Raw genomic sequence first — 22,869 nt, forward strand, 5'->3', positions numbered from 1 at the left:
ATTCCTTTAGAAATAACATGACTTTGACTGATTAAACCGCTCCCCTCTGGAAGAGAGGAAACTTAACAGTTATGAATATTAAAGATCCTAATCGTCTCATGCTGAGCTTTTCGTTACTTTTTTTCCCGCTCTCTCTCTCGCCGTCTTCTTGCTCTGTGAGTTCACAGTGAGGGACCGCGGCTCTTCGCCGGCAGCGTTCTACGACAGCGGAGGCATCGGCAAGCTGCTGCTGTCTGCTCTTTGGTTGTTTGCACAATTACGCTGTCACCTGCGCTATTACGTACAATGTTCCCATACGTGACAGATTCCATTGCGTGTTGTTTAAGTCTGCAGAAGTGGTAGAAGCACTTCAAACGCCACTACAGATCGCAGAGTTGTGTTTATGGTTCTTGACCTTGCCCGACGACTGCGTGACAAATGGCCCAACATGTGAGGCGTTTTGTGTCAAGGTTACAATAGCGGTAACATTAGCGCTTCACGCTCATGTTGTTGACTGTCCTGATGTATTTGTGCCTGCATGCTGTAGTGTAGCTGAGTTTCTGTGTTGTGTGGGCCTGTACTGGGCTTATCTGTGCTGTACTGCGCTGATCTCACTATGCTCATCCAGTGCTCTAAGCTGCTTGGGCTCCAGCCACCAGCATAGATGATATATCCCTGCCCCCCTCCTTCCCACATCTCTCACTGTGATTCATTGGCTGTTTGTGTTGCCCATCCATCTGGGCCAGCACAGAGGAAGGAAAGACACATGAAGACACATGGCTGTTTTGGAGCGGGGACTGCATTAAGCAGCGAGAGAAGCGATAGGATCCCAGAGAAATGTTTGCCTACCAGGATGAGAGGAAGGAAGAAGACCAGGAGAAAGGCAGCTGGAGAAAACAGAGAACTGGAAAAACAAGATGTGTTGGCCACTCATGGGGTGGGAAATGGATTTTCTGAAGGAACAAAGTCGAGATTCTTACTGACAGACTAGATCCTGAGGGGAATGGCTAGATCATAGATCATAAGAGAGGACTGAGAAAAGACTGCTAAGAAAATGCAACTTGCTACTATATCTTCACAAATATTTGCATATTAATGAAAAGCTTTACGTGTACCATGTGTTGAGACAGAGTTTGAAATCATGTGGCTAACCTCTGAGCTGCCACAGTGTAGTGAAATCTTTGTTTGGCTCCTCTGTTTGTCCCGAATTGAATATGGGAGTGCTGATAGCTATGAGATTATTGTTGTGGTGCTGCCCTTTAGCGAAGTTGACCGTCCTTAACAAAAAGCCGTGCAATTACTGCTTTTTATAATGGACTCTGGTAATAATTTCAATAAGCTAATTAGATCCTTATTTCTTTGTTTTAGCTTTCTATTGTCTCAACAGGAAATGAATGAAATCATTATTAAAAGCTTATTCAGGTGCTTAATAGCACAATGCAAAAGTGGCTTTAAAGATCCAGATTTATTGCTACCGCACGCCACAAATGATGCTAGTGATATCACATTGTGTACATGCTTAGAGCGAAGCAATTATCTTTACTAACATCCCGCATGACCACACATAGAGCTTGTGTGCGTGCATTGAGATGTATTGTTTCTGCAGAAATGGGGTGGGCGGGGCACTTAATAGAAATAGGACAGCTTCCACTATAATGACAGTTTATGTCTTGCGTGTTTTTTGTAGATAAAAAGGCTCTCATAGCAGGGGACAGGCTCCTTCGGTGTAGCTCCGCAAATGAATGAGATCTCTTTGCAGCAGGGGTCTAAATTAGGGTTAGTAATTTTTCGAGCCTTGGGATTTGTGGCTGATCACACTATTCTGTGACGAAAATAACATCGCCCCCTAGAGGGCTGGGGAAACCTAGATACTGAAGCACAAGAGGGAAGGAGGGTGAGTTTCACTGTGGGGTAGGAGGCGTATTTGTCACTTGGACGACTTCCTATAAGAGAAGTTTCTACAGGGATGAACCACATCATAGCAAATGATGTTAGAACATGAAAGAACATCACGGGCAGTGGTGCTAAATATCAGTTTAAGATGATAATATTATGTGTATGTCAGCAGAATAGTAACAGAAGCTCAAGTTAAAACACTTTATATTCAGTCAGACTTTTGACTGACATTTTATGACACGATTTTCAGCAACTCTTCTATTTGGCCGTTGTTGTTTCACTGCATGAGGGGAAAGAAATCAAGTTTCATATTTGACGTTATCACGAAGGTGACCCTTGTCTGTGTTGATGGAGAGTATTTGTGCATATTGAGAGAGAAAAAAAAAACAGTAAAAAGAAGTGTGTGCTGCCAGGGTGTTCGAACTTTTAACAAGATAAGCATACGCGTTGGTGTTTAAGAAATGTGCGCATTAAATATAAAAGTCGTGGTGCACAGAAACTTCTGTTGTCAATATGGACTAAATCAAATAATGCATTCTTAACTTGACTGCAGCTGAAGATAACAATTTTAAATCATAGCAAACACTGCCTTTCAAGTTAATGTCCATCTCTTATCTGCATGCGTGGAAAAATATGGATATTATTGACAAACAGCCATTCAAGATGAGTCTTTGTTTGGAGCGATGAGGATCAGCACCAGTACTTATTGTAAACATCGTATGGTACTATGTCACATTTGTTTACATTGTGTCTCAGCTCTCAAATAAATGGATACACTTGCAGTATAAGATTATTATTACCTGTGCAATATGTAATAACATCTTATATAAAAATAATAATTTTATAATAAAAATCATCCATCCATCCATTTTCTATGATCTTTGTCTTTTTTCATGAACATCTTTTGAGCCCTTTGAGGGATTTTCTTCAAATTTGGCTCAAAGGTTCACCTGGAATTAGTTAAAGGTTATCTTGACTTTTTCCATCCTTCTTCTTATCTCTGGGCTACTGTTATAGATGGCGCACTTCCTAATTTAAAGTGTGAATCTACTGAAACAAGGAGCCAGCAGCAGCATTGTAGTGCAATAGCAGTGACTCAGCAGTATTTCCAGTAACACAGCATGAAGGGAATATACGCACAAAAGTAGCTTTAGTAGTGTTTGCCCTGGAACTATTTAGTGAAAGCATAACATAACTATGTAGCACTTCAGTTTGACAAGAGCTAAAGCAATTAGCTAACTCTTCAGGATCTGCACAATATTGTCACATAATAAAAGTGAAAAATATTTTATAACTAGGATGTTGTATCTTGGGTTGAGATTTTTAACCAGTTGCTTAAAGCTCTGCTTTTCCATCATGTAACCACATAAGAAATTTCTATCTACCATTTGAACTTTCTGTCGAATGGAGTGCAACAAGCGATGTTTGGTTGACTTGTTTACGTTTGGGTTGCAAGTTTGCAGAACTAGATACCTAATTGCCGTTGGAGACTGACAAGCGGCTCTTGCTCTCAGACATGCCCGGGCTTGTCTCGTTGTTGTACACACCATGGAACATATGCATATGTTTGTTATTGTAATGTGACACTTTCATATCAGGTAAAAATGTATCAAGTATTAATGTGGGCAATATGATATGGCACAGCCTTAGCCTTTCAGATTTCACAAACCATGTCCAGTTATTTACAAATCAGTACCTATTACCCATTACCCACTCCTACATAGTGTTTGTGCAATCAAACAGTGTGTCATATATACGTTTTTACTGCACTACGAACGTCTTAAAGTACACTTAACAAGAACAAAGAAAATTAAATTAATATATACAAAATATGATACTATTGCCTTAAATTATCACCAGAGTGTGAGTTGCCTTGGTGGGGATTTGGACTCTCGGTGTGCTTCTTGGCAACAAGTGTGAATATTATTTAAATATTAAATCCTAAAGTTTTGACTACATACAGTATGTCAATTAGACAGACATGGATTTGAAGATACAAGTGCAAAGTGATATTTTCTACACTGTAATACAGAGAGTGCACTGTATAAGATTAATAAAGCATTAACAAACTGAACAAACAGTTTTTAGGTTGACTGAGACGATGAAAATTGGATATTTTCTTGCTTATAATTGTTATTTCAGTGCAGATAAAAATAATAATAATAACATTTATTTTTTAATTTGTCTTTTAAATTTTATTTTATTTTTTGTAAGTTGGAGAGGATATAGGGCAGTGGTAGGGGAAACATTGAATGCTCATCTCCTGGTGCTGTGAGACCGGTGCTTAAAGGAGGACAGCTGCCGTTCTAATCATCAGCTTTTATAGGGAACAAGGTTACCATTTCCATTCTGTCTGTTTGTCCGTGGCACACACAAACACGCCCACACACACACACACAAACAAATCAATTTTCTATTGACTTCTGATACTGACACTGCTATTTTTTTTCTCTTTTTGCTACCTTGTAGAAACTGGCCAGAGAAGCAGAGCAGCTTCAGAAGGAACACGTCTGGCAAGATGGTGTGACGGTAAAGTAGGACACCCGCTCCTCTCCCTCCTTTCCAAGACTTCTGCCTTTTTCCCTTTTTTCTTTTCTAGGCAAACTGGTTTATCTTCCTGTCATCTGCTTTCCAATTTCCCCTCAATTTAACACCTTTAAAGGTAACCCTTTGATGACAATGTGATCAGCATCACAGAGACAATGTGGTGATTAGTACAAAAAACAGTAATGCACATTATGACCATAGCATTATATCCATACACCCTGAAATTGCTTACTTAAAATTGCTTGAAAATTACTTCTGGGGTTGTTATTTTTATGGTATATAAAGCTTTTGCTCTTTTTGTTTTGCGGGCCGTAGTAACTTGAACATTACATTCTCCTGCAGCTGACCTTTTAAAATACTAGACATCTGCTCTTGAAATCTAAAAAAGGAGAAACGGTATTACTCTGGCTTGTGTGTCTTTGAGCCGGTGTGCTCCAGTGACTCTCAAATTTGCAAACATTCAGATGCCCTGCACACACAATGCACACATATATGCATGTATATATAGCCTCACCCGACGCATGCACACTCCCTACTGTCACATCCTCTGTCTCCAGGGAGACAAGCTCGATGTCATGGTACACTTCTCACAAATGGATTTTTAACCCCACGCCTCCTGGGGGATATTTGAGAAAAGGCTTTAACTGATTTTAAAACGAATAATTATTATGAAGCCTACTTCCCTGCAAGTCCATTTTTATTCATGGTTGCTTACACTCTAAAGCGGTACTCTTGGGGTGGGGCTGGTTCTGCAATCCTCCGTCTCACCCTGCTGGTCCAAGGGACAGAGCTGCAGTGTGGATGTCCCTTCATCTTAGACCTGAGTGGGGTTGATGCCTGCCTCTCCCTGCCCGGATCTGATGCACCTCAATGGGATGTGTAGCCATGCAGGAAGTGAAGCCTGGGTCACAGGGACCAAGCACAGCACACCTGTTCATAAGTAGCTCCGTCCAATATGGCATCAATACCTCCTCGTGTGGAAAAGCCAGCACTCTCTTTAAACTAACCCTCCCCCTCCAGAACACCTCTCTCTGTCCCTCTGTTTCGACTCTTTCGCCTTTTCTCCTTCATTTTTTGCATCTCTTTCTGTCCAGTCACCAGTCTCATTCGCACTCTAACCTTTAGCACTTCCATCACATTCATAAACCTTTTTTTTCCCCTCCCTCTGTGTCTTTAATCAGCCATGAAAACATTTGGAATATACCATATTGTTGCAAATACTGCAAATGAATCCTAATAGTGTTTCTCTATTAATAATGTATTGAGCTGATTTCATTTGCCTTTATAATTAGAACAGGTAATGAATCTCAGCAGGGGCAACTGTGAAACCATTAAAAAATATCACAAAAAGGTGGTGGCGGTGGTAGATATGCCACATCCCTGCAAGATTTTTTTTTTCTCCTGTTTGTAGATTTTGTGCTCTCCTAATTTCTCTTTGGGTGAACACTCTGCTGACTGACACTCTAATTAGATTAGGGCTGCATGCTCTTTGGGTATATTAGGCGAAATGTGTTGCATCTTAAACTAGCGGGTGGAGCAGTCTGTCAAATGAAGAGAAAAGGTGTTTATGCATGCGAGACGGTGCATTTTGGTAGAGCTCGTGTGTGTGGGTGCGCGTGCTCTCTGCTCTGGGTCGAAAATGCATAATGTGGCTGTGTTTGTCAGCGAGTGGGTATTCATTTGTATGTGTTTATTAATGGTAGGTTCTGTACCTGGCCCAGCCCATCTGCTTGCCTCGCCAAAGAGTGACATCATAGAAACTCAATGACACGCTTGTTCCTCATAGCGGCTGCCATCGCAGCTGTTACCCATGCAGTGGGAAGACCTCACTTCTTCTCTCCCCGCCTCACTCTCACACACACATTCAAGCATTTTCCCGGTTTAACTGCAGAGGCGATGCCTGACCACCCCGACTGCTGGACATTATGGATGTCAAAATGTTGATCGTAACAACTGTTGAAATGGTCGTTCAGGGTTTTAAATCCATTGGAATCAAATGGTGTGTGAAATAGACATTAAAGTGTTGGATTGCCGCTGATTTCTCAAGGTCAGGTGCCCATCGCTCTGTGACACCCGGCTACCGTGTTGGCAACAGAGTCATCCCCAGGCGACTCGAGTCATTTCAGTGCTGTTGTGCTTTTCTCTTAAGGGCAAAGAGAACCAACATCTTTAGAGCCAAGTATCACATATCTCTGTTTTGTATACTGAAAATTGGCTGCGTGACAGTGGAGCACTATGAAACTGCTCAGAGTAACGTCAGCAACGTCTAATATTTCTGTATCAGAATGAAGTGATTAAGCAGTCCCGGGTCTTACAGCTTTGACCACTGCTGAAAGTCTGCATGCGAGGTGTTTAGAGTGTCATTTAAATCCCGTCCTGCAGAGGAAAGTGCATTTTTCTTGGTAATATGATTGCCTGGGTGTTTACCCGCTCAAAGTAGCTGCTGAAATGTTTTATTGCTTTTAATGGTTTTTCTCCCAGAACACCAGCGAATACATACCCCGTGTTAGCGACTTTTGAAGCTGAATTTGCAGCTAGAGGGGTTTTGGAGCAGCTTGGCTTCACACTAAAATTGTAATCTTTTATATAGAAGCGCTTTTATATGTTTATAGCATGACAGAAATGCAAAAATTATATTATATCCACTTACATGGGACATAGTCTCGTCTAAAATGTGCAGGGAGGTTTTCCCCAGTCTTTATACCCCATCTCTTCTGTCAGGTTATGCTGCTTAGACTGCAGGCACGTTAGGCTTATGGACAATGGTGTTGTTGAAACAGCAAAACTACTGCCATTATCAAAATATAGTGTATTAAATGAGACATAAGATATGCTGTTGAAAGACAGAGGCTGTATTCTGTGATTATCTGTTGTATTTGCATAGTTGGAAATGGTAATGTGATTTTGAATTTGGCTCTCTTTCAGAAACTGGGGGTGGGCAGTAAAAGGGCCAGATGTCCTGTTTTAGGTTCTGTCCCATACATAGCAAAATCTGGAAGTTCCTGATTCACTTGAACTTCATATATGATAAAATGACGTAATGAGGCCTGTAATTTAAATGTAGACGTAGATATCTGGAGACGCAGCACATCTCATTGTAGTTCATGCAGTAGTCACAACCTCTAAGTCATATTTCCAGATACAGATCTAACACTTGTTTATGGTTTTTTTTTTCTGAAACATGAATTTCCCAAATTTATTTTGATCTACTGATTTGTGAACTGATTCTTGTCCATGCAGAGAAAATGAGCATTTTTCGGATTTAATAGGTGAAAAAGTCACACTTAAGAGGTCAGAGGGGTTGGTGCTGGTGGGGCAATTCAATCACTGCTCACACCAGAGAGCCAAGTTAGCATTATACACATCAAAGATTTTTAATGGAATTTCTATTTTTAATACATTAATAATTTTGTTCAATTCATTAATTATCATTAAAAACTACTTGGTTAGTTTTAGGCAATACAAACTACTTGGTGATTTAGTTGAAAATATTGCCACTTTTTTGAAAAGTCAGTTTCCGTAGTTGCCATGGTAAATGGCCTGTATTTATATAGCGCTTTACTAGTCCCTAAGGACCCCAAAGCGCTTTACATATCCAGTCATCCACCCATTCACACACTGGTGATGGCAAGCTACATTGTAGCCACAGCCACCCTGGGGCGCACTGACAGAGGCGAGGCTGCCGGACACTGGCACCACCGGGCCCTCTGACCACCACCAGTAGGCTACGGGTGAAGTGTCTTGCCCAAGGACACAACGACTGAGACTGTCCAAGCCGGGGCTCGAACCGGCAACCTTCCGATTACAAGGCGAACTCCCAACTCTTGAGCCACAATTGCCCAGGATGGTGATGTATCCTCTGCTAAAGGCTCTGGAAAACATATGTGCTACAAACATGAAATATATCTTAGTTACTTAGTATACCTCAGTTACAAAACAATGCTGACTGTCATGAAAAAAACATTTCTCTTAGGGCTGTGCGATATGACCAAAATCTCATATCCCGATATAAGACATCTATCATCCGATAACGATATAAATCACAAAATTTTTACATTTTCTGTAAATTCTGTGAATCTCGGGCAGCTCGACTTGCGGGAAGTGTTTCCAGCTGCGCGTCATGTAGCTGGAGTCGAGTGTTTTAACAGATGCATGAAACGATACATTTTTAGACATAGGTTGTAACAGCCGCCGTTTTCTTTGTGAGTATTTATTACTCAGCATGCTGCGGGTAAAAGCCTGTTCTAACGTTTGAGTAAGGTTTATTTTTTAGCATCTGACGGCTCTTTTTTGCTTCTCATCCATAAATACTCGGCATAATCTTTCACGTGATTCAGTTTATTTTGAAAAGTCTCAACAGGATCTTGAGCTTTATTGTGAAAGGTTTATGTGGAAAATAAACAAGCGGACACGCTATGGTTTTACCGTCGTTGTTGCTAACTACAACGCATAAAAACAGGCGCTTGTCCGTCCTTAGTGTGGTTATATTAAATATAAGAGAAAGAGAGAACTTTAAGAAATTAATATAGCCACTACAGTGACCATCAAAACGATGAAACAATATGGCTGTAAACAGTTTATTTTGCGAAACAAACGATAGTGTAAAATGAAACGATAGACGTTTTTATATCGTCATCCGATATATATCGTTATATCGAACAGCCCTAATTTCCCTTATATTTCACATTTTGCTACTGGCAGAGACGGGGCTGGGAGATGGACAGATATTGTTCCAACAACGTAATTATGACTTCATATTTCAGTGTGGATATTAGCGAGTTAGACATTTGTTAAACACTTTTGGGGAGTTCTACAATCTTCTGGCTAGAGCTAAAAAAAAGTTTGGTTTTAGTAGTTTTAATGTTGGGACGCTGTGTAACAAGTAAATAAAGAATGCAAGAATTTACAAACCTCATACAATGTTTTTCCAGTCATGTCTGAGAGGATTCGGGATCCATCATCTATCTATCTATCTATCTATCTATCTATCTATCTATCGATATATATATATATATATATATATATATATATATATATATATATATATATATATATATATATATATATATATATATATATGGCGAGCTACTTTGTAGGTATATTAGCAATGTTATTATCAGCCACACGTCCCATATCACGTATAGAGGTTGCTGTTGATGACCACTGTCATATATCTGAGGAAGAGTTGACATTAGGACCGAGACACAAGATTGGATGAAGAAAGGACAGAGATTGGAGAGATTGGAGGAAGACATGTCCTTTCATTCAGATTGCGATGTGGCAGCTGCTGTATGTTTGAAATGCATTAGTACTAATAGCTGTGCCATTAGGAGAGAGAGAGAAAGAGGCGCTGTGTTGATGGGTTGCCATGATGAAACCAGGGAGAAGAGGGGGTGACAAAGAGAAGCACGATGGGAATGAGAGAGAGAGTGAGAGAGGTGTAAGTGAGAAAGCAAGTGAGTGAGGGAAGAAGGTATAAGAGATGGAGAAAACGGGAAACAGAGATGGAGCCATCTTCCAGGCCATTTACTGCAATCATCACTCTCTAATCAATCAAGCCTTTCATCATAGGACAACACAATCTCTCCTTCTCTTTCTCTTCTTCTCTCTCTCTCTGCTTCTCTCTCTTCAACTCCACTCAGCCACCCACTCTCATACATAATAGTGGTATTCATGTGACCTCTTTATGGCTCTCAGCACATGTACATACAGGTGACAAATTAAAGGAAAAACCTGACCCCCCTCCACCCCTAGCCCAGCAGCTTTGTTATGCTGTCGGGGCATTTTGCTGCCATGCTTATAATCTGAAAGGAAAGGATTGTGCAAATCAATATAAAGTGTTTCTGATCGTGCTGGGAGGGGTCTCTTCCAGGATGACAGGGCATGAGGGGTCTTGAAATGATCTGATAAGAAAAAGCACACTGTGTGGCCTTTTTCAGTCATCAGACCTAAATCCAGTTAAAAATCTCTCCGTCACCAAGGATTTGCAAGAACAATATTTCATTCTTATTGTAGCATTTCAGATACTCATATTAATCAACACCAACAGACATCACTAACATACTGTGTTTTTTTTCTTTAATTTGTCACCCTTCTATAGTAGCTACATTTAGTCAGTATTTCCAGCCACATTAAATGTCCTTAAATCACTATAGGTCCCCTTAGAGGTGTAACATGACCTGAAGTGCTGGGAGCGCGAGCTGCAAGGGTTTGTTCACTTGACCAAGTTCGGCTCCTTTAATAATGCCTCTATTTGAGATAATTGGCCCTTCAGAGGAAATGAGTGAGAATCATTGTGGCGACTCTCAGCCCAGCCCTCGAAGCAACCAGCTCCATTAACCACAGAATACATTAGTCTTATGAGGGCTGCCTTGGACACATTCAAATTCTGGTAAAATAGACAGAAATGAAGGGTGCCTGTCCCTGGCTCCTCTCTACATGTTAATCTTATGTGTTATTTCTCCTTTTCTGTGGTTATCTGAAAATGTTACTTGCCTCTTGTTATTATCTCTTCATTTTACTGTATTAACTAAAAGGAAGATGTTTCGATTTTTTTTTTGTTAGCACACACTACTGTGCCAACAATTAAGAATTGTTTATATGTGCAGGAGTTAGGAGTAAATTAGTAATTTGGCATAAAACAGACCAAGGTTAATGAGTTTTAAAAAGAGGAAAAATTATATATTAAATTATATATAATTTAAGTGGACTGATATTAAAGTCAAAGCTGCCACTCAAGATGATTCTCACATTAAATAGTCTTCAGGTAGAAAGCACATTTTAACCTTAGCTGTTATACAAAGCACTCGACAATGCTTATATCTCTGACAGTAAATTAGCTTGTTATAAATGTACAAAACCAATAATAAACATATTGGGATGTTATCTGAAAAGCAGAATGGAATGATATGCACAACTTTACTCACAGTGGACCACAGAAAACATAGAAGTTTGTTGCTATTTCATCAAAAATATTAGTGCATTTTGAATTTCTGTGACACAACACATTTAAAAAAAAAAGTTGGAATTAATTTGCAACAGGTCAATATGATTGGGTATAAAAAGCATATTTTGGAGTTTTTCTGAAGTAATGATAAGCAAAAACCAGTTTGACTAAAATTGTGCAACACTTTCAGAATAGTGTTTTTCCCTTAAAAGTGGTGAAAACTAAAGATTTTGTCATCTGCAGTGCATAATATCATCTAAAGATTCAGAAAATCTGGAGAAATCTCTGTGAACTAGGGACAAGGCCAGAAACTAATATTTAAATGCCTATTATCTTTGGGCCCTCAGGTGGTTTCACATTAACATTTTTAGAAGTAAAATGTGACTTTTTTGTGGAAAACATAGACACCGTATCCTCTGGACAAAGGAGGGTAGGGACCAAGCAGCTAGGGCTGCTCAATTAATCGAATTTTAATCACGATTACGATCTGGGCTTTCAACGATCATTAAAAATGACTGAGCCGATTATTAGCCCCTCCCTCGTGCTTTACTCTCGCGCTGCTCCGTGTGGCAAATCGAGCGCACCTCTCTGCATTTCGAACACCCGTCACAACAATTAAGAGAACCCAAGGGAAGCTCAAAAAGCTAAGCAGAAGTTATTTGGAGAGGAGAGTGACTGCCGTTGGTTGAAAAGAGAGGTAAAAAAACCTTCAGTGGTGTGTAAACATTATGGGATCGCAGAGTCAGACATCAAGTAGACATAGTGTGTAAACGTTGCCACGGTGTAGTAGCTGCACCACAGAGCAACACTGCAAAGTTCACTAAACATAGATGTTTACATTTTTCATTTATTTTTTATATTACAAACATTTGCACTGTTATCAGTATTTGCACACTATTTTATATTATTTTTTTAAAGTCATTATTCAATACATTGTTATTGTTAACCCTTTAAATCCCTGTAGAACCGGAACCGTGTAAGCTAGCGCAATAATTTGTTTTGCATAAGAAACCGGAGGAGTTGTACTTACATCTTATGTAAATGGCCTGTATTTATATAGCGCTTTACTAGTCCCTAAGGACATATCCAGTCATCCACCCATTCACACACTGGTGATGGCAAGCCAGTGACAAGCTTAAGTCATCAGCTTGTCCTCGGTCACTTAATGCATACATATTATTAAAATATGGGCTATAACAGTTGTATTGATGTATAGCAACTTGAAATGCTCCCAAAAATGGCACTACAGCATGTAAAAAAAAAATAATATAAGCTCTGGCGGACTTGGTTCTATGGTAGGTCTTAAAGGGTTAAATAAATATCGTCAAATAATCGAGATCTCAATTTCAGTGAAAATAATTGTGATTATCATTTTTGCCAGAATCGAGCAGCCCTACATGCAGCTTGTCATAACTGGGCCTCTCTGATGGGGATGGATTACTGCCTATGGAATTGGCTGCTGGTACATCTGGAAAGGCACCATCAGTGCTGACAGGTATTACAGGTTTTAAGGCAACATGTGCTCCTGTCCAGATGGATTTTTCAGGAAAGGTCTTGCATATTCCACTAACACACTGATAAACCGCATACTATATCTATTACAGAAGTATGGCTTCCTAGATAAAAAGTCCAGGTCCTGAAGTGGGCTGCATGCAGTCCAGACTTTTCAACAACTGAAAACACTGGCTGCATCATGAAATAAAAAATACCACAAGGAAGACCCAAGAGTCCTTCTCAGTCCCCAGACATTTATGGGCTGCTGAAAATAACAAGGAATGTTATTTCAACTTTTTTCAGACATCAAATTCTGCCATCAACTTGATGGGACAGTGAGTCTTGATTAGACCAGGACTTTTTGTAGTTTAATATCTACAAATCATAATCTGACAGCATAAAGCCTATTTTTCCTGTAATTATAGCTTTTGCTATTCAAAACAGTAATCAAACTGTTGGTGTGGTTCTGTGTTTTATGGGATATCCAGTCCTCTTTTCAAACATCAGCTACAGACCTTGTAAATAAAAATTGAATCCATCTTGTGTTAGCAGAACCAAACTCAAAACGTCTCCGCTGCAGAGGGCTGATGGAAAAAAGTCTGGAATATAGCCGTGTGAACCCGTTTTTTAACGCACAGTTCTTATTTCAAACACTGATAAGCATAGTCACAAATAAACTGCATCTATTTCCATTGTGAGCTTTCACCCCTTCCACTTCCTTATAGCTACACTGAGACAGAGTGCTCGCAGGCTGCCGAGCACGTAATGGAACTCGTAAACAGTGTTATCACTGAATCCTGAACCATGGAACGGCCTTCCATCTGCTCATCACTGGAAGGGAAAAATATGTGGATGGGATATATGGACAGAAATTCCTACACATTTTGCTTTTTCGCTGTTTGAAAAGGATGTCTCTTCCCTTTCAAACGTGATGGTGTGAGGGGCTCAGTAGAATAAGGATTAAACATAACTCGTGCTCATACTCAGTGACAACCACAACAACAATAGGAATAGGAAATTGGATAAAAGGGATAGGATAGAATTAGGGGTGCAACGATATTCGTATCGATATTGAACCGTTCGATACAGTGCTTTCGGTTTGGTACGCATATGTATCGAACAATACAACATTTGTAATTTATTTTATCAACTTTCCTTCCGACGATGCTGTCTGTGTTGAGCGCTCAGTGAATCTGCGTTCGACTACTCCGCCTAGGCTGCACTGTCGAGCGCAGATCCACTGAGCACTCAACACAGACAGCATAGTCAGAAGGAAGAGCGCAGGGCAAGCTAGCAAGACACATGGACCTCCCCCACCCTCATTCAGATCTGGCGTTTGGAATTATTTTGGTTTTCATGTGATGTATGACCCTGAAGGTAAGCGAGTCATGGACTAAAGTAAAACAGTATGTTGGATGTGCCATGCAATGCTCAATTACATGGGTGGGAACTAGTGTGTTAGCGCAGTTAGCTCGTTGGCCGTCTAGCCCCACACAGGGGGCGATCGGCGGTAGCTCGTTAACGGAGATTTGCCGTGTTGTGGCGTTAAGGTCATTTCAACGAGATTAACCTGAAAGCACTAGTGGGAACACAACGAATATGACTGCACATTTACGCAGACATCATCCTAGTGCAAAGACCAAAACAACAAGCATGCTACTAACTTTAGCCAAGTCATTTAGACAGCTGTTAGCACATGATTCTCCTTATGCTGCTGAGAATATAGCCCAGAAGAAGCGGATAGTATAGCTTTTATTTTGGAAAGAGACATTTCTCTGTAATAAACTCTCTTTTCCAAAGATGAGTGATTCCTCAATCAGATACAGGGCTTGCAATATCGCTAGCCCGACGTCCTGGAGCTAGCGATTTTTTTTCAGTCGGGCTACCAAAATCTATCTCTTCCCTGCCCGTCGGGCTATTGTAGGAAGGAAAAATATATGTCAATGCTTTTGCATTCTTTCAGAAATGTAGCTGGGTAATTATGTCATTGGCATCGGTGAGCCACTGTCAATATGTGAAATATTGAAATCGCGTTTGAATTTGCGCTTGTTTTTTTGCTTTCACTTTGCAATCGTGCGAACTGTGTATAGAGAGCGACAGCACTGATCTGTGAGTGATGATAATTTGTGCACCAATTCCTCTGACATCGTCTTATTAATTGTTAGCTTACTATGCAAACATGACAAGTGAAATCTCCCGCAGCTTAAACATGTGAGAGGTTGATCGCGCAGAGAATCGCTGAGCTTATGTGAGTACGTGTGTAAAAGCATTTCAGTTCTGCTGAGCCAAATAAGACAGGTCAGGGTGAAGAAGTGACAGCCAAAGAAAAGCTTACCACAAAACGGAGAAGTTATGACAAATCAGACTATAAGGCAAAAAGAAAGTGCAGCTTTATGGTTTCATGGACAAAAGAATTTCTGTGGCTGCGATATGAGCTATATAACCAGGGCTGCACATAAGTGGTCCGCAGGTGCGCATTCGCTGTCAAAATAAAAAACACGCACAAGGGTTAGGGTTAAATTTAAAAACTGTACTTTTGAGTTAAAATATATATTTATAATTTTAATAAATGACAAATTAAAAAGGCATGAACATTTTTTTTGTATCGAAAAAATATCGAACCGTGACACCAAAGTATCGAACCGAACCGAACCGTGAATTTTGTGTATCGTTGCACCCCTAGATAGAATAGGAAAGCTGGTAATCTGTGCTTGAAGAATATGTGCTGATTAAGACACTCCTGATCAACTGATTTGTTAGTCTTATGCCAGTACAGTTAAAATCTAAACCTGTGTTTTGACCGCAGTTTCCCTCGTCTCCTCAGCTCTCCCATCCCTTTAGCACCTCCTCCCCTGTTACCTCCCTTCATTTTTCTATCAACTGCTTTGCTGCTCACAGCTTTGATCAGACTTCTGGTTGCTGTGGTGACCCAGCAGTTTGGTAATTTCAGCTCCTTGATTGCAGACCGTTGTAATTTGTTTAAGTGGTGCGCTCTGAGGTGGAAATGTCCTTTTCACCTTTTTTTCCCCTTTTCCCGCTCAGACTCTTTTCTCATCTCTCTGAGGTATTTTCCCCCCCACGTTTCATAACTAATGTGTTGCTGTTACCTTAAGAAACACCTTTTCACAAAAACACGAGCAGGGGGGACATCACAAAGTGTAAGGTGACTCAGAATGGAAGAAGCATTAAAGTGCAGAAACATTAAGAAAAAAAAAAGATGACAGAGAAAGAAAAGTTCAGAGATGTCAATAAGCCTTCTGTCAGGAGGAGTTTGCTCAACTGTGATGCGGCATGCAGGCCAGGAGGGAGGGCTGAGAAAGTGGCCCCCATGTCTAAATCCCACTGATCGATCCCTCTGCCTCTCAGGAGATGGGAATCAATAGTCAGAGAAATCCACCGAGTTATGCTGCAGAACTTGATTTTCCCATTTGAACACATGGCTAACGCCCATGAAATGTTATTTTAAAGGGTAAACCTGCTGCCTGTTGGCTCTTCTGGTCAGAGCTCAATAGTAAAAAACGAAGTCACAATGGACTGATAAGCACTTGAGATACAGCTTTCTGTATTCAAGTATTCTCACTTTTTGAGATGTTGACGTTTAGTCTTAAAGACTAAATGAATAGATCATATACTGATAGATAACTATTCTACAGCAACCCTGGGGACTTGAAAAAAATACATTTCTTTTGTTATAGAGCTGACAGTGTAGAGATGACTAGAAATTAGAGGAGAGAGAGATAATATTGATCACCTACTGTACATCCAGTTAGAGTTAGGCACTGTGTATTTACCTGCAAGTCCAACAAGTGGTAATTGCTGATATATTAACATAAGTGTGATGGGTACCTTTCTTTTTCTACTGCACTTAATATTGATCATATATTCATCCATTCCCTTCAATCCTAGTTACAGTTCAGTGTCAAATCCCTATTCCTCTATAACAATTTTTACATCTGCTAAATCCTAAAGTGATAGAAAAATATCAGAAACTTTATTTATTAATGTAAGTTTCAGCTTTTCTACAATGTAACATTTAAGGTTGTCATAATACTAGAATTTCAAACTCAATATCAATAGCCAGGAAAATACTCAATACCATTTCTGATACCACAGAGGGAAAATAACCTTTTAACCTTAAATAAGAGGTATAGTTTTTGTAAACAAAGATTAGTACAATATTGTCCATGCACATGTAATCAGCTGCAGCTCTATTTATTTCCTGTAATTCTGTAATTAAGGTAAGTTGCTGTTGTTTCATTCTAGCTACTGATATCTACCTTTCTCAGCTTCAGCCTAGAAGCATAATATATTTTAGAGGCACATAATTGCATAATCCTGTTAAATTAACATGTCTATTACCACTGCAGTTCAAAACTGATAACATCTGCTGCTTAACTCCCACATCAAATTTATTGTTTTATTATTAGTCATAGTGTCATGGGGGTTTGGCAAAAAAGAAGCCAAATGCAGGACTCACAGACAAAGCAAGGTAACCTTTATTTGGTTTAAAGCTGATAAGCAATACCTTTACGATCATTTAACAAGTGGCTAACATGAGTAGCTGCCAATAATTAAACAGCTAACATTAACATTAACGTGTGCCCTGGCCAAGTCAGTATTTATGACAGTTGTTTGATACTTGACTGTTGTTGAAACAACTTTACTGATATCATGAAATTCTTCATAAAGACCGGGCTGTCATTCTTTAAGGTGCTTCACTGAGTTTGCTGTGCTGCTGTCCATGTGTTCAGCTGCTAGTGAGAGGCGGGGCTAGCTAAAGTTGTATGTTAGCTGGAGGAGGCCAAGGCCGCACTGTTGCAAATAAATATGTAATCAGATGGTAATTTAATATCAATTAGCCTCCAAGTATGAGTATAGTTATCTCTAGTTATCTAGTTATAGGTATCTCTAGGTTTTGTCCAAAATTTTGTACACAAGAAGCACTCTTGCCTTGATCTCTGGTGATACCCATTTATTAACTGCAGAGGTACAGCCCCATATTGTCTCATTTTGCCTCCATTAGATAGGATGTTTGCAAGAAACCTGCTCATTTTCTCTCTGTGTTTGAGGCCACCACAGCTTTCCAGGAAAGTGATGCCTCTCATCAGCTAGGCTGTCATTTTGTGAGCGGTGAGAGCTTGGTTATGCTGCAGCTGAGGAAAGATTCCTGCTTGGGTTTTAGCACTCACTTGATGAATTCTGTCCCTGCTGTCCTTGGTTCCTATCTGCAGATATCTTAAAGCAGGGTTCCCTTTGTCATTTCAATGTTCAAATCATTGTGAGGTACAGCAAGGCATGTGATGGAAATGATTATGGGGTCGAAAATAACAGGTTTCCTTTGGCTGGCGCTGATTGTTGATTGGGCACTCTCAGTCAGGCTGTAAAGAGGGGGTGGTGACTTTTAGGGACTCTACGGACTAGCGGTGGTAAAATGGCTGAAAAACATCAGTGAAATGAAAAGCAGCATTCAGCCCTCTGAGAAAAATGCAACCTGGAAACATTTTGCTAAGATAAGCGTAGAACCAGTGTCATACCAAGCTGCAGTGTGATTGGCGGGGCGGTCCACACAGAGCGCTGGAGTGTATGTGATTGGTCACTTCAGCTATGGAAGCCGTACAATGTTAGACGCACGTAATTGCATTTGCTTTATCAAATCCCTTGGGAATCCAATGATAGCGTTAGTATTGTCACGCCCTGTTTATCTTATTTGTCTTTATTTGGTGTTACAGCACCTCTTTCCTTCTTTTCCTGTGATGATCAGATTGCAGGCTTGTTTGGAGGTGTGGGCATGCGTGTGCCACATTGGATAGGCTTTTTATCTGGCACTGTGTCCATGCAGGGTGGTGATGCTATCAGCGTTAAAACCTGCTACTCAATGGAGCCCTGTCAGCCAACAATGGAGTGCAGCATTACCCAGAGTGCAGCAGGACAAAGCCTTCTTTCCTTATCACAGGATTGAAATATTCACAGACTGATTTAACTGCTTTTACCGAGGGAAAGTGTCAGGCTCTGAAAGAAAAAGACAGCACAGCAGAGATGTAAACGAAAGAGGAAAAGAGAGGGAGGAAGGATATAAGAGGAGAAAAAAAGTTGGCATCTTTGACCTGCAGGGTGTTTACAAAGAGAGACTTAAAGAAGGGAATTTACAGATTCATGGGCCAAATTGGGGGGGACATATAACGTAATATAATGTATTCAAATAAACTATTTCGTTTTCATTTTAAAATAATCAAGACTCTTCTCTTTCTTCACTCGTTTCTTCTAATATCTCGCGGATTTTTGCCCATCATTGCCAGTCTTTGAAGTCAGCGTGCAGTTCGGAGGAGGCATGGGGTTGTGCGTGAAGAGGAGCAAGACATTGATGAGTTGTCCATGGAGAATGTCATTCACTTTGCTGAATTTGCACTGTGTATTGGAGCTTTAATCTGGAGGCACATTTGTTTATTGGCATACAAATGAACATCTGCATGGAGCTATGCTTGGACGCCATGGTCTCAGCAGCTCCCTAATCGCTTAAAAGCCTCGAGATACAGAGCATGCCAATGAGAGAGCAAGAGAGAGAGAGCGAGGCAGCCGCGCCCAAGGCCTCAATCATACACCCCTTTATCTGAGTTTCACTTCAGCTCAATAGCTCTCTCCTTCTCTTGTTTTCTTATTCTTCCGGGCCAGCGGTTTAATTTCCAGTTTGCCTGTTGACTCTTCTCATTGACTTGGAATTATAAAGAGCCATTTTTCTAACCTTCACTGGTTAAAAAAAAAAGGACCTGACACATCAAACAGCAGTCTGCCTTGAAGAGCTGAAGTTAAAAGGCATTAGCAATACTTTGCCTTAAACCCACAGAAAAATACATAAATGAAAACATGTTTGCACCTCTTATTTTTAGACTTTAGATGTAGTTTGCTTCTGTTAATGAGAGTTAGGGTTTTCTGTGCATGTGTGTGTTTGGAAAAATGTGTGTCTGCCTGTCTGTATTCATTCTGACTGGAGAGTTGGCACACATACAGAGACAGAACAGGAACTACTCAAGCTGATGACCACTCGTTATGTTACTGTAAGTACAACGAAGGCTTCAAGCCACAGCACTAATAGCTCCCACGCTGATAACTCTACAGCTGCATCCCACAGCAAGCGCACTAGGACTGGCAGTGCCCCGCACCAACCACCCCTCCCCCAGAAATGCAGTCTGCTATAGGTGGAAGTCCTGCACTGTAAAATGTTCCATGCATTTTAATTACAAACGTCCACATACTGTGCTTTTTATGAGCATACAGTGAGAAGGAAAAAAAAAACACTGCCAGCAGCGAGAACAGCTCCCCTAAAGAACAAAGTTTCATATTTTATTCACAGGCAACCTCTGCAGTTCAAGATCAAAGTGGTAAAAGGCCCCTCAGATTTCTGACAATTTTTTTTAAATGTCTATGATTAATATAGTACTAAATATATACTAAAGAAAACGAGCTGAACAAATTAGTTTCTGATGGCGTATTACGATTTAATTTGGATGTCTCTCCTTTTAGTATGAATGCCCTTGTGTATGTATTTCCTCTGTCTCCATAAGAAATTGGATGTCAGTCATTTCTTGCTTAATATACGGAAATTGTATTATGTGTGTGTGGTGTGCGCACAGGAGTTGACGTGTGCCAAACACGAAGGGTAGCGTCTCTTACTGCAAAGAATCACCTTTTAATATTGTCCAGTTTTATCAAGTTCAAACGTCTGGAGAGTGAAGTCAGGATAAAGTCTGAACATGTGACATTTCACATATGTGACGTTTTAGATGAGATGTGCTGCCTGGGTAGAGCGTGCAGGAGGTGGGAGACATGATGCTCGCACACTTGCTGTGAATTCTCCAGACAATTACCTGCTATATTCTCATATAGGTGCAATCAGACTGTAATAGCGAGCGTCCAATCTGACTTAGTCAGAGATTTGTATTCTCACTCATCACCCAGCCGGATAATGGACTGCAGTTCATGTGCTAAACTGGTATCTAGCTAAAGATAGGAGTGGAAATCAGAGCCAAGGAGATATGAAGGGGGTGAAAATGTAAAGCATCTTAACTGGTTTCCAGCAAAACTTCACAGATTAGTTCTCTGGAGTCGGATCACATTGTATCAGCTTTCCTTTTTTATTCTACTTCAATTTTCACACTAACTGAGCTGTGTGCGCATGTGTGCATGTGTTTGTGTGGTAGTGTGTACCTTATGGGCTGATGTGCGTGGGTTAATGAAGAGCAGTAAATGAAAAACTTTATTGTGTTTGATATAATGTCAGCTTCCATTAGGGAAACTGGTGCTTGGAATGATTGCAAGACTATCGGGGCCAAGAGAGAGGTTCACAGTGTGTGCGTGTCTGTGTGTGTGTTTGTGTTACTCCATGCTTGTGTGCACACCCCAGGGCACAGCAGAAGCACAAAGTGTGTTCTGTAATTATAAATTCATTAGCAGGTGTCCAGAGGAGATATGAATATGACTGTAATCTGTCCCCACCGATGATGGAGCGCTTGTCTCGCATTCAAATGTCAACCTGTCGCAGCCAGCATGCTGAGAGAGCTCACAGATTCAAATTCAGAAGATTGAGCCCCAGCGACCGTGCTCAGTCATAACATGTACCCCTACATTTAGCATCCTTTTATAGGTGCCAGCCATTTTTCAGTCAGAATTGTTATGACGCACTTTAGAAGATGAATTATCTGCCAAGCTCTTCTTCACATATCATGAAATTTTGGGCTCTGACCTTCACCTGAAAGTGGATATTGAAGTTTAAATGTGTAACTACAAGCAATAGCCGAATTTGAAATAGCATGCATCACCTGTGAGAAGAAAACACAATGAAGAAGAACAACCTTTCACAGAGACATTTAAAAAAAACAAACAAAGCAAAGATAGGCAAGCATGTATCTGGTCAGACATAAAAACGAGCAGGCATAGGAGCCCTGGCGAGGAGACAAAGTCACATTGTGATCTAGAGCACAGGGGCGGTTTCTATAGCAACAGTAGGCATCTAACCTACGCGCTGCTGCTTTTGGTGAAATCAGAAATTGGCAAGAGGAGGCCGGTATTGAGGAAAGAGAGATTGGAAAAGATGAAGATAAGACGGGGCAGGGGGGAGGAGAAGGGGAGATGGGGCAAAGGGAGAAAAGAGGAAGCAGATCAAGATAACGGTGAGCGGAGGAGGGCGGTAGGAGATGAGCAGGGGAAGATTGATGTAGGGGAGTGGCTGGAGATCATCAGCTGACCTCAGTGTTTGTCTCCTGAATTTGTTGGTCCACTCAGCATGATAGATTTAATTTACTGATAGCACTGTGTCAGTGGGAATTTCTCCTACTTTGTGTGTTTCTGTTTTGTGGGTATGTACATGCAAGCTATAGTTTGCATGTACACACCCAGTTTCTGTAGACATAAGATCATACATTTTTTCGTGCATGTGTAAGCCAGCCGTGTGCAGAGGGCAAGGAGATCAGTGAGGGATAATTGCTGGCTTGGTGTTGTATGAGATGTGTGTTTAACCCAGACCCTGAGCCCGTGGAGGCCTGTGACCAGCCACAGCAGATGGCCATGTTACCCTAGTGAATGCTCAAAGGGTCATGGTGGCCTCGGACCCGTCTTCTGTGCGCGCTTGTGAGTGGTTGGATGTGTGGTGGAGTAGGCAGGCTCTCATAGTCAGGAGTTTGATTTTTGGTGGTGTTTGTGATCATGAATCCGATTCCTGATGGGTAAATGTCTGTCCCCACTAGCTGCTGCCTCTACCACAAGAGGTCGAGCCTCGGCGCTGTCCAGGATGACTCACATCTCTGGGAACTTGGCCATGGGAGGCCAGACAGAACCTTCTTATGACTTTTAACTCCTTTACTTAGATCTTGTTTGCCAAAGTTGCCAAAGGCTCTTTGTCATGCAGCTTGGCTCGAGCTGAACTAAACAGTGAGTTTGGGCTTTTAGGCATTAGCAGTCGCTGCAACAATGTAAAAGAAAAAGGGTGTGCTTGGTTTTTAGGAATACAAAACAAT

General features: G+C 40.8%; 1 protein-coding gene across 2 annotated transcripts in view; it reads left to right on the forward strand.

Moving 5' to 3' along the window:
• The window catches only part of cacna2d2a (calcium channel, voltage-dependent, alpha 2/delta subunit 2a), a 178,491-nt gene that overhangs the window by 85,095 nt on the left and 70,527 nt on the right, over positions 1 to 22,869 (forward strand). For both annotated transcript variants that reach the window (XM_080890968.1, XM_080890969.1), the window contains exon 4: positions 4,345 to 4,404. In XM_080890968.1, the coding sequence (XP_080747094.1) occupies positions 4,345 to 4,404 (60 nt within the window). The remainder of the gene's footprint in view (positions 1 to 4,344; positions 4,405 to 22,869) is intronic.

This window comes from Rhamphochromis sp. 'chilingali', assembly GCF_963969265.1.
Source record: "Rhamphochromis sp. 'chilingali' genome assembly, chromosome: 9".
Taxonomy (NCBI): Eukaryota; Metazoa; Chordata; class Actinopteri; order Cichliformes; family Cichlidae; genus Rhamphochromis; species Rhamphochromis sp. 'chilingali'.